Below are 12,639 nucleotides of genomic sequence, written 5' to 3'. Positions count from 1 at the left end.
CTCCAGTGACTTTAAGGGAGCGATGCCAATTTACACTCCTATCATAACACACCAGAGTAGTGCCCTGGTTGTGAGCGGTGAGGAGCCCTCACTACTCCAGACAATGGAAGTGACAAGTGCTGTGCACCTTTGACATTCACACCATGAGATATCAGGGAGAGGGGAATCAGAGTCATTCTCTCTCTCGCTATAACCCTGACCATTGCTCTTGTCCTTCCCTCCACAGCCATCACACGATGAACTAAGAAAGAAAATGTCCAACCAAACCACCGTGACCGAGTTCCTTCTCCTGGGATTCTCTGATGTTCGAGAGCTGCAGATTTTGCACTTCATGGTGTTTCTAGTGCTTTACCTGGCAGCCCTGACAGGAAATCTTCTCATCATCATAGCCATAGCTCTTGACTACCACCTTCACACCCCCATGTACTTCTTCCTGATGAGTTTGTCCATCCTAGACCTCGGCTCCATCTCTGTCACCATCCCAAAATCTATGGCCAATTCCCTTATGAACACCAGGTCCATTTCCTATTCTGGATGTGTCACCCAAGTCTTTTTCTTCATCTTCTTTGCTGAAACCGACTTTGTCTTACTCACCATCATGGCATACGATCGATACGTCGCCATCTGCAAACCACTGCACTATGAGACTATAATGAACAGGAGAGCTTGTGTCCAAATGGCAGCCAGTGCCTGGATCAGTGTAATTCTCTATTCTTCATTGTACACCGGGTACACGTTTTCGATAACCTTCTGTGGAGGCAACATGGTGGATCGGTTCTTCTGTGAAATCCCCCAGCTATTCAAGCTCGCCTGCTCTAACTCGTACTTCAGTGAAGTTTGGGTTATTGCATTTGGTGTGTGTTTAACCCTAAGTTGTTTTGTTTTTATAATTGTGACATATGTTCAGATCTTGACCACGGTATTGAGAATCCCCTCTGAGCAGGGCCGACATAAAACCTTCTCCACATGCCTTTCTCACCTCATTGTAATTTCCATGTTTCTTTCCACTGCTGTCTTTGCTCACATGAAACCCATCTCCAGCTCTCCGTCAGCTCTGGATCTCGTGGTGGCTGTTCTCTATTCCGTGCTGCCGCCAGTGATGAATCCAATCATCTACAGCATGAGGAACAAGGAAATCAAAGCTTCCCTGAGGAAACTGACTGGGTGGAGGTTATTCAACAAAAATAAAATGTCTGCATTTCTCTGATGAACATGGTTTTATCTGTTTTTTTTACAAATACAATCAACTGATGACATTATTGTCCCCATAAGAATATGGTGTGTGATTTTTTTTTTGCAAAATGCTGTATGTATAGTGGTAAATCCACACTAACTCCACTCAGTCAGTGGAGTTCTTCTAGGTTTATAGCAGTATAAGTAAGATGAAAATCTATCTATCTCATGCTTTTATACTGCCACCCCTCACCATGTTATCTGAGTACCTTCCACATAAAATCAGTAGCCATTAGAAAGTACCCATTGGACTTCATGGACTCTCTGGTTCTTCTCCTTTTTGGGGGTCAAAACTTTGCTTGGAGTATGATGGCTTTTAGGTTTCTGTTTGCTGATGTGACAGAGTGGGATATGGCAGCATCAGATCATGAACTCTGTGTTTTGCTATCTGGGTAAATATTGACATGGTGACTGCAGAAGTCTGGGCTTGCTCAATAGCCGTCTATCGTTCTTTGTTCATGGCAGCTCTCCTCCTACCTGAGAAAGGTGCCTGTTACTTTGCTGAAGGACTATCACTCAGAGAAATCAAGACTGAAGTCTGGGGCCTTTGATTTTTGTTGCCTTTCACCTACAGGCCCTGCTGCATGGAACAAGTCTTTTGCTGTATAGGGAGTCTGCAAGTGATGGGGGGGAGGGGGGGAGCATGGCTGGTGGGTCTGGAAGTCTTAATTTTAGCATATGACAAAGAGACAGGGGACCTATTTAAGTGCAGAGTCCTACCCTGTGTCAGGTGCCAGCCATAATCCCATGTAAGAAGGATTTGCAGGAGTTCGTTCTGTCTAATCTAATCTATCCATCTATCGTAGGATTCCACACTGTCACCCATCACCATGCTATCTGAGCACCTTCCACATAAAATCAGGAGCCATAGCAAAGCCCCTAGTAGACCGCGAGGAGCCAGAGACTCCATTCCTTTTTTTGTTCTTCCCCTCAGGGTAAAAAATATGATTGTGGTATCAGTGCAGTTGTTTGGTTCTTGCTTCTTTCTCAGATTTTTTAAATTTTATTTTAGGGGGGTTTTTTTGTTTTTTTTTTACTGGTGGATTGATTTGTTTCTTTATGAGGTGGGAGTGCCTGGGGACAGGAGCACTGGAAGCTCCCTAGAAGTGGGGGGGCCACCGACACCTGAACCAAGGTCCCACCCCCATACGGCCTCTTCCCCCGAGGACCCACCCTCGTGCCGCCTCTTCCCCCCAAGACCCTTTCCCACGCTTGCTCCTCTCTGCCCCCTCCCCACCATCGCTCACCCTTAAGGCCAGTAAAAAGTGGAGAACATAGCCCTCCCACTTTTAAAAGTGATGGCGCCATGGCCCCCTGCCCCTCCACCCCCATCTCCATTCTGGTTCCTCTGCCTGGGGAGATGCTGAGTGTTTGGGTAGACAGTGTTGTCAGTGTTTTCTCATTTATTGGGCGTGCCCGTATGTCATCTCCTTGATGGGGTTTTCCAAGCAACGGGTGAAGTAACATCTGTACTGGCCCAATTTCTGTTGTTGGGAGAGACAAATTTCCAAGCTTACACAGAGCTCTTCTTCAGGTCTGGGGAAGGTGTTCAGAATGTCACAGCTAAATACAAGTTTCAGAGTGGTAGCCGTGTTAGTCTGTATCAGCACGTTTTAAATTTTCATCCAGATTTGGGATAAAAATCAATTTCAAACTATTGGAATTTCCTCTACAATGAAAATTCCAACCAGCTCCAATTATGGCTGGGACTTCCAAAGATGCCAAAGGGACATAGGTGCAAAAATTCTATTAAAACTCTCTCAGGTTCCTTTGTTAAACCCAGCCTACGTCTTTACCTCCTTTGAAATCCCCAGCCTTAATAAGTAAAACACTTTCCAAAAGGTAGGGGGATACAAAGGTAAAAGTTAAAGTTTATTTACACTCCGATGATAAGACTGGTCTAGATACAAATATACAAAAATACAAATAAGTCAGGTATCAAGGGCAAGATATGTAAAGGTATTTAGGAACCTAGTGGGATTCTCAAAAGCATCTAGGTGTCTATCACCCATTAAAATGAACAGTTCCTATCAACAGTTATGTTTTGAGAACAAACAGTTAGCCAGTTTTTAATCAATTTACTATAGTTTTTGTGTAGTGTTATTTTTAAATAGTGTGATGTTACCCTGAATCAAACCTTTAGAAAAATGCAAGTCTATTACGTCAACACCATTGCCTTTAACAATCAGAAATGTCACAGTCAAATCAAGTTCATTTGATAAAAAAGATTCTGTGAAAACATATTGATCACCATTAATTGAACTTCTTTCTCCCTTGTAATTCCTTTTTGTTGAAAAATGACCATTTTCAAAAATGAAAATTTTTGTAAAGAACTGTTGATTTAGTGATTTTTTTACCACATTTAAATGGAAAACTTTATAAAAAAACTTGATTGAATTGTTTCCATTTACCAACATGTAGGACCCCCAAACTTAGAACCCTTAAAAAGGGAAATAAATTTGATTTTTTGAAATTCTTCACTAATAAAAAAAAAAATCCACCATCGTTGTTCATCATTCTTTATTTCCTGCATGTTGTTCTTTAGTCTGCTGTTTAATAATTTTTCAGCTATTGAACCAAGGAACAGACACAATGTCGTGTGAGTTGGCCAACCAGTCATACATCACAGATAATGAAAATTCTGGAGTTGCTACAAATTTAAACTTAGGACAAACTTCTGAGTGCAGATTCAGTGTCACTAAGGTCTTGATCCTGCACACGCTTTATGCACAAGCTTTCTTTCCTAGTGTGAGTAGTCCCATTAGAGTCAAGTGGACGACTCAAAATAATATAATTTAGCACTTGAGTAAGGATCTCAGGATGGGGGCCTAAATGTGAATTGCTAAAAGTAATGTCTACATAGGGCCTGATCGAAAGGCCATTTAATTCAGTTGAAAGATGTTCATTCATGCCAATGGGACCTCTCGAGAGATTTTAAGGGACAGATTTTCAAAAGTATTTGTAGCTACCACTGAAATCAATGGGATTTTGGTGCCTCATCTGCTGAAGTGCTTTGGAAAAGCCCACTAAACAACTATCTGCATCTTTAGACACCTAAATATCTTTGAAAATATGCCCCTTAGGAGCTCACGTCCAGTAGATTTTCAATAAAAATTAGGCTCCTAGAAACCACATCTTTCATGGTGTTTAGGGGCCTATCTGAATCTTTAGGTGCCTAAATTCCTTTGCAAATCTGGCCCTTAGGCACTTCTGAACATTTTACCCAAATACAAAAATTGTAAATGTAAAACTGGAACCAGGATTAAAAGAACAACAACAAGGACGGTTACTACCAAAAGGAACATGAGCACAGGCTGAGAATCAGACCCAGTAACATCTAAGCCATTCAAAAACAACTTCATGGCCCACTGAATACCTTCCATAAAGTCTCCTTCACCTCTTTGTTTCTCAGACTGTCAATGAAGAGGTTGAACAGCGGAGTTACAATAGTATTCAAAGTGTTGACAGTCTTGTTCATGTCCAAGGCATTCTGTCTGGAAGGCCTGACATACAGGAAGATGGTGGAGCTGTACCATATAATCACAAGAGTGAGATGGGAAGAGCAAGTGGAAAAGGCCTTTTGCTGGCCTTGGGCTGACGGGATTCTCAGTATGGTGGAGAGGGTGTAAATGTAGGAGACCAGAGTTATTGAACATAATCCCAGGATGACGATGATCGAGATGATAAAAGCTGCCATCTCAATCATGTAGGTGTCTGGGCAGGAGAGAATGATGAAGGAATCTATGCTGCAGAAGAAACAAGTAATGACATTAGTGCCACAGAAGGACAATCTAACTCTCAGGGATTCTGGGATAGAAATAGCCAGGAAACTACACACCCAGGAGCCAAGGGCCAGCTGAGCAGAGAAGGTGCTGTTCATGATGGTGCTATAGTGCAATGGGTAGCAAATAGCCAGATAGCAGTCATAGGCCATGGCGGACAAGAGGAAATATTCTGTGCAGCCCAGGGAGAAAATGAAGTCCATCTGCAGGATGCAGCTACTAAAGGGGATGGTTCTGCTTTTCCCCAGGAAAATCGCAATGGTCTTGGGAACACAGGCTGTGCTGTATCATATCTCCAGCAAGGAGAGGTAGCAAAGGAAGAAGTACATGGGGGTGCGGAGTTGATGGCTGGCCCTCACTAGGACTAGGATGGCAACATTTCCTGCAACTGTCAGGACATACATCATGGTAAACACCACAGAAAGAGAGATCTGCAAATATTGACTACGGGGGAAGCCCAGAAGGATAAATTCCTATATCCTGGAGTAGATTTCCTTCTCTATTCCAGTCACAGGCTCCATCTGTCAAGATACAAAAGATCATAATTCAGGAGAAGCTTTGTTACATGGATTGTTAGACATCACAGGTACAATTTTCAAGGGTGCCTGTCAAGATTCCTTTCCCACTCTGAACTCTAGGGTACAGATGTGGGGACCTGCATGAAAGATCCCCTAAGCTTATTCTTACCAGCTGAGGTTAAAAAAATTCCACAAGGTACAAACTTTGCCTTGTCCTTGAACCCTATGCTGCCACCACCAAGCGTGTTACACAAACTACAGGGAAAGAGCCCACTTGGAGACTTCTTCCCCCAAAGTATCCCCCCAAGCCCTACACCCCCTTTCCTGGGAAAGGCTTGATTAAATCCTCACCAATTTGTACAGGTGAACACAGACCCAAACCCTTGGAACTTAAGAACAATGAAAAAGCAATCAGGTTCGGTTCTTAAAAGAAGAATTTTAATGAAAGAAAAGGTAAAAGAATCACCTCTGTAAAATCAGGATTGTAAATACCTTACAGGGTAATCAGATTCAAAACATAGAGCATCCCTCTAGGCAAAACCTTAAGTTACAAAAAGACACAAAACCAGGAATATACATTCCATTCAGCACAGCCTATTTTACCAGCCATTAAACAAAAGGAAATCTAACGCATATCTAGCTAGAGTACTGACTAACTTTTTACAGGAGTTCTGAGCTGCATTCCTGATCTGTTCCCAGCAAAAGCATCACACAGACAGACAGACAGACCCTTTGTTCCTCCCCCTCCAGCTTTGAAAGTATCTTGTCTCCTCATTGGTCATTTTGGTCAGGTGCCAGCGAGGTTATCTTAACTTCTTAGCCCTCTACAGGTGAAAGGGTTTTGCCTCTGTCCAAGAGGGATTTTATAGCACTGAATGCAGAAAGGTGGTTACCCTTCCCTTTATATTTATGACAGTGCTTAAATGATATAGAAGCCTAAATCCCATTACAAAATCATGTAAGTTGCTTAGGAGCCTAAGAGCTAGAGTTTCAAAAGTGTTTAGATGTCAACGGTGCAGACTGTCAAAAATGCTTAAGCAGGTTAGGCACCTAATCTGGTTAGGGGTTTTTGAAAATCCCGCTGAGCATCTATCTGAAGCTTTAGACATCTTCATACTTTTGAAAATCTGGCTCTGAAAGATTAAAGCTCTTTTGAAAATTAGATGTAGGCTCTCAAGTCACCCAGGGCCAGATTTTAAATGGTATTTAGGCATGTAGTGGGATTTTCAAAAACACCAAGGCACCTAAAGTCATTGGTTTCATTGATTCATAGATTCCAAAGCCAGAAGGGACCATTGTGATCATCTAGTCTGACCTTCTGTATAACACAGGACATAGATCTTCTCCAAAATAATTTGTAGAGCAGATCTTTTAGAAAAACATCCAATCTTGATTGAAAAATTCTCAGTGATGGAGAATCCACCATGACCGTTAGTAAATTGCTCCAAAACTTAATTACTCTCACTGTATGTCTTATTTCCAGTCTGATTTTGCCTAGCTTAAACTTCCAGCCATTGTATGGTGTTATCCCTTTCTATGCTAGACTGAAGAGACCATGAAGGAATTTATAGACTGTGGTTTATTCACCCATTAACCTTCTTTTTGTTAAGCTAAATAGATTGAGCTCCTTGGGTCTGTCACTATAAGGCGTGCTTCCTAAACTTTTAATCATTCTCATGGCTCTTCTCTGAACCCTCTCCAATTGATCAACATCCTTTTTGAATTGTTGACACGAGAACTGGACGTAGTCTTTTTCCTCTTTATGCATCCAAGAATTGCATTAGTCCTTTTGGCACAGCATCACACTGGGAGCTCATGTTCAGCTGATTATCCACCATGACCGCCAAATCTTTTTCAGAATCACTGTTACCCACAATAGAGTTCCACATCCTGCAAGTATGTCCTACATGCTTTGTTCCTAGATGTAGACATTCACATTTAGCCATAGTAAAATCATAGTGTTTGCTTGCGCCCAGCTTACCAAGCGATCCAGATCGCTCTGTAACCCTGTCCTCTTCATTATTAACTACTTCCTCATTTTTGTGTCATTTGCAAACTTTATCAGTGATGAGTTTATGTCATCTTCCATGTCATGAAAAAATGTTAAATAGAGTTAGGATATGAACAGAACCCTCTTGGACCCCACTGGAAACATACCTGTTCCAAGACAATTCCCTTTAACAATTACATTTTGAGACCTAACCGTGAGCCAGCTTTTAGTCCATGTATTGTGTGCCATGTTATTTTTGTATCCTTCTAGTTGTTTAGTCAAAATGTCATGCAGCACCAAGTCAGATGCCATAGAGAAGTCTATTATATCAGCACTATTGCCTTTATCAATCACAATTGTAATGTCATCAAAAATGATACCAAGTTAGTTTGACAGGATCTATTTACCATAAACCCATGTTAAATGACATTAATTATATTACTTTATTTCTTTATTAATTGAGTCCCTTATCAGTGTAATGATGCTGGTTCTGGCGGGACCCAACAGAGAGTACCCATTCAGGACAAATTGCTTCAAGCAGGGCAGTTACAGCCCAAGGCTGGGGTTTCTGTGCACACCAACGCAAACCAAACCAGCCAGACAGAGAAGACTTTGCTTTTACCCCACTGGCTAACCACAAGTCACACAAGCAATTCCCTTAGACACCCCAGTTTCCCAGTATCACCACCAGTGCCACTCGTTATGGGGACAAATGGTGATGAAAACCAATAGCCCAGTAAAAGAAAAAAGGTTCTCTCGATCCCAAAGGACCAAGCCTCAAACCCAGGTCAATATACAAATCAGATCTGACCCACAAATCACGCAGTTGCCAGTCCTTTAGAATCTAAAATCTAAAGGTTTATTCATAAAAAGAAAAGATATAGACGAGAGCTAGAATTGGTTCAATGGAATCAATGACATACAGTGATGGCAAAGTTCTTGGTTCAGGCTTGCAGCAGTGAGAGAATAAACTGCAGATTCAAATCAAGTCTCAGGAGAACATCCACAGCTGGGATGGATCTTTCAGTCCTTGGTTCAAAGCTTCAGTGTAGCAAAGTCCCTCCAGAGGGATGAAGCAGGACTGAAGACAAGATGGAGGAGCTGCAGCAGCTTTTTATAGTCTCTTGCCATGTGGTCTTTCTTTCTTTGTGCCAAAGAGAAGCTGTCCATCACCTGGCCTGGAAACACCTGAGAGTTCTGTCCATAGGCAGGTCCGTGCATACCTTGCTGAGTCCCAAGGCGTGTCTGCCTTCTCTCAATGGGTCAAGTGTATATCTGGTGGTCCTTAATGGGCCACCAAGCAGGCTAGGCAGAGCTGACACCAGCTTGCCTGGGGTGTCACGGAGGAGCGTAGTATAAGTTTGAAATACAGACAGTATAGAGCCAATATTCATAACTTTAACAACAAAAATAATACACACAAATAGACAGCATAATCAGCACCAGCAAACCATAGCCTTGTTTTGACACCTTATTTGACTCCCTTTATACAAGATTTGGTGCCACTACAGGACTTTGGTTGCAACAATGATCTATACGGTCCCAGCTTATGTCAATAACCTCACAATCAGCCACTCCGTTATCTTGCCTGACAGGCCTATAATTACCTTGGTCCTCCCATTTACCCTTTTTCAATATTGGCACAACATTAGCTTTCTTCCAGTGTTTCAACAGTAAAGGCCCAGTGAGCTCCTCAGCTAGCATTTTTTACACTCCTGGATGCGGGTTATCTGGATCTGCTGATTTAAAAATGTCTAACTTTAGTAGCTTCTGTTTAACATCCTCCTGAGGAACTAGTGGGTTTGAGTGGGTGTTAGCCACCTCGATGCTTTTGAAAATCCCACTAGGTGCCTAAATACCTTTAAAAATCTGGCCCTTAGCTGCTGTGGAAAATTTTACCACACCCCACACAGTGACCAAATTCATTTGGTCCACAGATTTTCTAACATCTGGAGAAATAAACGATACTTTGTATTGAATTCTGTTCTTCTCAGTCCTCCTGATGAGAAACAATCTCATCATCCATGGGAGTGGACGCTTCCTTCTGTATGCAAATAGCAGCAATAGGGAAATCCAGGACTCAGAGGGTGAAAACCAACACACCGAATCAGTTTTCCATCTCCACCCCAGTCTTGAATTCTGTAGGTTACAAGAGATGCTCAATGCATTAAAATGCATTATTGGATGTTCCTTGAATGTTCAAGTCAGAATCCTAGTGCCTGAATAATTATTACCACCTCCCCATCTCCCTAAGCCTCAATCAGCTACAACTTGCAACTAGAGTTTGTCAAGAAACAGGGCAAGGGAAGGGAAGGGGATCCTGATCATTTCATCATTTTTCCCATTGACATTGGAAATGTTGATGGCACTTTTGATCTACTACTTGTTCATTCAATCTTCAGACAGTGCTATTCCTTGTCAAAAGTCCCTCCATGCTCTTAGCTGGGATTTTCAAAGGGGCTTAAGAGAGTTTGGTACCCAATACCCATTGAACTCCATTAGGTTATGGACACACGGCATGTAGAATTTCCCTTGATTCTGGATGTCCATATTTAAGGGATGATCTTGACTTGCACTCTGGAGAATCACTGATATGCAAATCCCATTTTAACAGATCTGCGGAATTTAGCATGAAGAAAAATAGGAAGAAAAATATCCCAGTTTCCCTGAAAATTTCCTTTCTTCTAATATTAAGGTAAATGGGTCAGTCTTGTCCTCTGCTATTTTCTCCTTCATGAATCTCTGCTGTGCTCTGCGGCAGGCAGGACTTGTCTTTGTTCCTCAAAGGCTCTACGATGAACATTTTACATCGGTATATTCCAAGGCAGAGAATCCTAATCTCTAGTTCCAGCACAACATTGCCAAACTTGAACTCCTAATCTTTTCTCCTGGATCCTCCCTCATTTTCCATTCTCCAGCTCATTTCAGAACTCAGCTACCCTTCCCAATACACACCTTTGGAACGCTGGGGTTATTTATGTGTCTTCTTCTGAGTTCAGGACCATGATTTTTGTCTTTGGTGAAGATTTTCAGAGGCAAAGAGGGCAATTCCATGGCCCAACTCCCATTGAAAATCCTTTGACAATCTCCCCATTTGTATCGAACATTAAAACTGATTTTACATGTAACCCTTCTGCCCGCCAGAGTTGGCAGCAACAAGGGCCGGGTTCAGTATCTAGGGGTTCCATTCCAATAACACAATGCAAACCGGCTCGAGCCCCAACCCAGTGACCTGGGACAAATATATACCACCCCCGCTGGGCGCCTCCAAGAGGCACTACTTCCCCTCTCGCAAGCACATAGTCTGAGTGTAGCAAAAGCCTTTTAATAACAGAGAGAAACAATGTGGCATTATGTTGGGGAAACACCACCAACAGGATTCATAACACAACCCATGAGCAAAAAAAACCCACCCCAAGCAAATTGGGGCATGCCCTTTTCCCTTTAGTTCTTGAGTCCAGCAACCCCAAATCACCCAAAGTCCCAAAAGTCCAATGCCCCAAAAGTCTCTGTCCCTGGTCAGGGCAGCCCCAGAGTTCGAAAGTTTATCTGCGGAGCTTTACCTCCCAACCTGGGTGGAAATGGGACGGGGTAAGAGGCACCTTACATGATCTGAAGCTGACCGCCCCATAGCTCCATAGCAGCGCTCCGCTCCGCCAGCCGCCCCACAAACTCCTTCACACAGCTGCGCTCCGCTCTGCCAGCCGCCCCACGAACTCCTTCGCTCAGCTCCACGGCCCACAAGCAGCTCCTGCCATCCACAAACTGCTACGCATCAAACTGCTTCACCAGCCGGTCTGCAAGGCACTCCAGCTGTCCCGCAAACTGCTCCACAATATATCTTCAGGCTCCCCCACTACTTAACACAACACTCAGTGATTTCAGCTCTTAGGTGAATTCAGCTTGTAGTAGGGGAGCCCCAGTGCTGGTGCACTATCAGCCCAAAATGAGCTCAGCAGCCTATAACTACACTTCTAATGAAATCAAAATTAGCTCTGATATTCCACAGTAGAGACAGAAAGAAGTGCAATTAGCATGTAAGGCCCTCACCAAAGGGCCCATACCACCAAGTACTAATACTTGTCCCCAGCCTCTCTCCATTCACACAGTTTTGGAACCCATGACCCTTGCCTAGCGAGTGCTACTTAGTTGATGGTGAATCCCTCCATCATAACAAAAGGCCACGTACAGTTCCAAGCACAGTTCCCATAATCATGGTAATAACAATTTATTCTTCCTGCCTCAATAACAGAGACACTGGGGATCCCACAGCAGCCAAAGTGACTTTGGGCAGCTATGGTCTCATTTTAGGCATGGTGGGTGTGCCTATGCAAATGAGATCGGCCCCTGAAGTTCTTTTCCACAACTTGCCACACCTCACCACCAGATGTCAGGGTGGAGCTCATCCTGACACTGCTTACATACATTTTGCCCAGGATCAAATTCTAACAACCAAGGGACAGACGTCATGGCTAGGCTTGGAAGGATTAGATTTTTATTGGTTAATGTTGGTAAATGTCGATTTCAACACACACACACACACAAACTGATGAAAATGTATTTCCATCTATAATACTCAAAATTTACAAATAGGCAAAGTAAGAAAAATACTGCGGGAGAACTTATTAGAGTCAAAATCCAGTGATTTAGACTTTTGAATTCGGCTTACAAATGGATTAGTGAATGAATAGTGAAAACAGGTATGATCTGTTGAATTAAGGATATTTACTTTCTATAGTTTAACACGTGATGTTGACAATTTGTGTTTTAATGGTTTATAGAGCTTTCACTTTTTGAATCTCAGTGTTAACTATCATTTGTCTGACAGTCTCCCACGCCCCACCCCCATAATTTTGTACAACTAGGAACACTGAAATAAATAAAAAGTGGAGAAAATGCTTAAAAATAAACAGTGACAGTACCCGTCAAAATTATAAAAAATAAAAATAAAATGCTGCCAAGCCTATCCATGAGATATTAACATACAAGTGAGACCAGAACAAGAATTTCATACAGAATTATGTACCAGACAGTGCTTAATTGACAATGCTCTTTAAGTATAATCCCTAGCTTTTGTGCAATGCTTTTCATTAGTAGATCTCAACGCATTTTACAA

General features: G+C 42.5%; 1 protein-coding gene and 1 pseudogene across 1 annotated transcript; one reads left to right on the top strand and one right to left on the bottom strand.

The window, feature by feature from the left end:
• Positions 1 to 253: 253 nt before the first annotated feature.
• On the top strand, positions 254 to 1,207 carry LOC144274456 (olfactory receptor 14A16-like). Its single transcript, XM_077833295.1, has one exon. The coding sequence runs from the start codon at positions 254 to 256 to the stop codon at positions 1,205 to 1,207; it is 954 nt and encodes a 317-aa protein (XP_077689421.1).
• Positions 1,208 to 4,591: 3,384 nt separating this feature from the next.
• On the bottom strand, positions 4,592 to 7,422 carry LOC144274959 (olfactory receptor 6F1-like; annotated as a pseudogene).
• Between the last annotated feature and the right edge of the window lie 5,217 nt (positions 7,423 to 12,639).

Source organism: Eretmochelys imbricata, chromosome 14, assembly GCF_965152235.1.
Source record: "Eretmochelys imbricata isolate rEreImb1 chromosome 14, rEreImb1.hap1, whole genome shotgun sequence".
Lineage (NCBI taxonomy): Eukaryota > Metazoa > Chordata > Testudines > Cheloniidae > Eretmochelys > Eretmochelys imbricata.
The sequence above is the reverse complement of the archived record's forward strand: the minus strand, read 5'-3'. Positions and strand labels throughout refer to the sequence as shown.

What these genes read in the sequence shown, in the direction of transcription:
- LOC144274456 (XM_077833295.1), top strand. Translation starts at nt 254, where the DNA reads ATGTCCAACCAAACCACCGTGACCGAGTTCCTTCTCCTGGGATTCTCT.